The sequence below is a fragment of the Mus caroli genome, chromosome 11, assembly GCF_900094665.2.
Source record: "Mus caroli chromosome 11, CAROLI_EIJ_v1.1, whole genome shotgun sequence".
NCBI lineage: Eukaryota > Metazoa > Chordata > Mammalia > Rodentia > Muridae > Mus > Mus caroli.
Genome location: NC_034580.1, coordinates 95,942,470 through 95,945,529, shown reverse-complemented (window position 1 = coordinate 95,945,529; position 3,060 = coordinate 95,942,470). Strand labels below are relative to the sequence as shown.

The following is a 3,060-nucleotide window of genomic DNA, read 5'->3' as shown; positions in this document are numbered from 1 at the left end:
TTGCCCACCTCTTGTTTCTTCCATCTGTATGATATATATGTATATACACATATATATCATAGATACTGTTTCTTTCCCCATTTTTCACAGGGGCCCCTGTGCAGCAAAGACCATTTGCTCTATGGTGCTTTGGTCTTCCTTCTCTGGATTGACTCACACACCTTTCACTTGGGATTTGAATGGACAAGTGTCTCTCTGGATTCTGGCTAGGCTTCCTTAGACTTGAATATAAAATACCAACCAGTCACCATGCACTCCCTGCATGCCCTGGGGCACCTGACTCATCCAACTTAAACCAGAGAGTTGGGAACTGCACCAAGAAGTCACTAATGAGGCATTATCACATACCTGGGCAGCTGCTGTGACAACTTTCTCTCACTGGCAGACAAGCCTAGGGAGGGACCTGTTCTCATTTGGACCTTGGACCAAGTAAAGTCAGGCTCTGTGACCCTCCTTCCTTGATGGTTAGGACTGGTGTCATGATGAGGAAATGGGGGTGGGGGTACATGGGTTTCCCATCTTAGTCCAAATGGATAAAAAAATGTCTTTGAACTTGGCTTCTGCCAAGTGACAAAAAGTGTCACCAGGGATGTTTATCTAGAGCTGGAAGACCACTGAGGCTCTGCAGTGTTGGCTTCGGTCCCTGAAGCCCTGCCCCTCACCCCCTCCAATTCTGTGCTCTTCTGTATCTCTTATTATATTTTATGTATTTCTCATACCTGGGGTCTTGTGTCTTTTCAGGAAGTTGGTGTCCTTCGACAACAGCTTGGGGACCGCCTTAACATTGAGGTAGATGCTGCACCTCCCGTGGACCTAACCAGGATGCTGGAGGAGATGAGATGTCAGTATGAGACCATGGTGGAAACCAACCACAGGGACGTGGAGGAATGGTTCAATATGCAGGTGGGCACATCTCTCTGAAGAGGTTGGGCTCTTCAGTGTTCCAAGGAAGGGACTCCCAGCCTTCTCTTTCTCTTCACTGCAGATGGAGGAGCTTAACAAGCAGGTGGCCACAAGCTCTGAGCAGCTTCAGAGCTACCAGTCAGACATCATTGACCTGAGACGAACAGTCAATACTCTGGAGATAGAACTGCAGGCTCAGCACAGCCTGGTGAGTGCTGCTGGGTGGGGGTTCTCTTAGCTGGTGGGCACTGGATCCAGGAAAGCACTGGGTATGGGATACAGGAATGCTAGGAAGGTAGGAGAAGAATCAGACTGAACCACAGATTCATACCCACAGATGGCTTTCTTGGTTCTCTCAAGAACCAGCTCAGAGATAAAGGGATATGTTCCATTATGGATGTCAAACATGGTTTCCCTAAGATATCTACTTGGCCTAACTTTCCGACCTCTTGTTCTCGATGCCATCTACAGATATTAGACAATCCTGACATCTCGGATTTTCTCTAGACCAATGGGATCAGAGTCTCTGGAGACTTGACTTGGGTCTGGGTACTTTTTAAGGGCTCTCATGTGAAAATCATCAGAAAGATATTAGAGTATTTGATGAACTCCAACTCCAACCGGTGGGTTCAAACTGATTCTACCACATACTGGATGCTTAACCTGGAGCAGATAACTTGATCTGTCTCTGGACTTCTGTGTCCACAGTGGCTTAGAAGAGAGGAGCCAAGAGACTTGGCTCTTCTTGGGTCTCTCTGAGCCAGGCCACAGAAAGCAGCTGCTTCTTCACAGGTATGTCTTTCCCTTGCCTCAGAGAGACTCCCTGGAAAACACGCTGGGGGAGACAGAGGGCCGCTTTACCTCCCAGCTGTCCCAGATGCAATGCATGATCACCAATGTGGAGTCCCAGCTGTCTGACATCCGCTGTGACCTGGAGAGACAGAACCAAGAGTACAAGGTGTTGCTGGATGTCAAGGCCCGGTTGGAGTGTGAGATTGACACGTACAGGGGCCTGCTGGAAAGTGAGGACAGCAAGTGAGTGTCTGGGGAGAGTCTCTGCAGGGTGTCCACCAGGGATTTAGGTGGGGCCTAAGAAACAAGTCCATCTATCTGCCTGTACTCAAGGGACATGAGCTTAGGGTCTGTCAAGATTAAGGAGACACCAGAAAGATGGCATGCTCTAAAGGAAGCCAGGTAATAATGGGCCACCATCCCAAACCTGGCCCAGAGGGGTCCATCCTTCACTTCAAGCTGACAAACTCCTTTCAAGTACCTACTATGTATCATGCATTGGGCATCCTGGAGGATACTGAGATAGATGATGAGACATCACGTGACCTTAGATTGTTGCATCTGTCAGGTCACAGGCAGACAGACCGCAGGAGGTCATTCTGCTGGGAGGAGTTTTGTGGGTGTCGGGAAGACAAGAGGTAGCTTAATGTGATTGACTTCTGGTGCGCAGCAGGGGCGAAATGGTCAGCTGCAGCTCATCACGGAGAACTAACTACAAAGGACACACTGGTACATCAGAGGCCTTTCCTGTTTTGAAGGGATGGTAGAGTCAGAGTAATCACTCATCTCTCCGCTAGCTGATAAACATCTGGAATGCAGAAACAATAGGGCACATTTGGTTCCCTGGGCTTGGTACATGGCAGATGCCTGATAAACGATTCTTGTCTGAACCAAAGCAAACTCAAAGCTGCTGAAGATTATCCTAAGCCATGCGAGAAGGGCTGAGTGGGAGGGGACCAGTTAGGGACAGCATTCAGCAGCAAAGTAGAGATCACTGGAGGAATATGTCCCCACTGTCCCCACTGTTATGCAAGCAGAATCAACAGGTCCTGGTGCTGTCTTCTAGATGTAGGATGTTGTGGGCATCAAGTGTGCTAATAGCTCTTGGAGCAATCTCTCTCTCTCTGTCTCTGTCTCTGTCTCTGTCTCTGTCTCTGTCTCTGTCTCTGTCTCTGTCTCTGTCTCTGTCTCTGTCTCTCTTTCTTGTCTGTCTTCCGTATTTCTTTCCTTTCATCCTCCTCCTTCTTCCAAAAATCTCTGTATGTGCACATATATTATATGTGCATGTGTAAATGTTTATATATGAATGTGGATGTGCATGTGTTACAGTGTGTGTGTGTGTGTGTGTGTGTGTGTGTGTGTGTG

The 3,060-nt window shown here is 48.2% G+C and overlaps 1 protein-coding gene across 1 annotated transcript in view; it reads left to right on the top strand.

The window, feature by feature from the left end:
• LOC110306306 (keratin, type I cuticular Ha2) overlaps positions 1-3,060 on the top strand; it is a 7,466-nt gene that overhangs the window by 2,391 nt on the left and 2,015 nt on the right. The window contains exons 4-6 of the mRNA XM_021178470.2: positions 742-903; positions 986-1,111; positions 1,718-1,938. Of these exons, the coding sequence (XP_021034129.1) occupies positions 742-903; positions 986-1,111; positions 1,718-1,938 (509 nt within the window). The remainder of the gene's footprint in view (positions 1-741; positions 904-985; positions 1,112-1,717; positions 1,939-3,060) is intronic.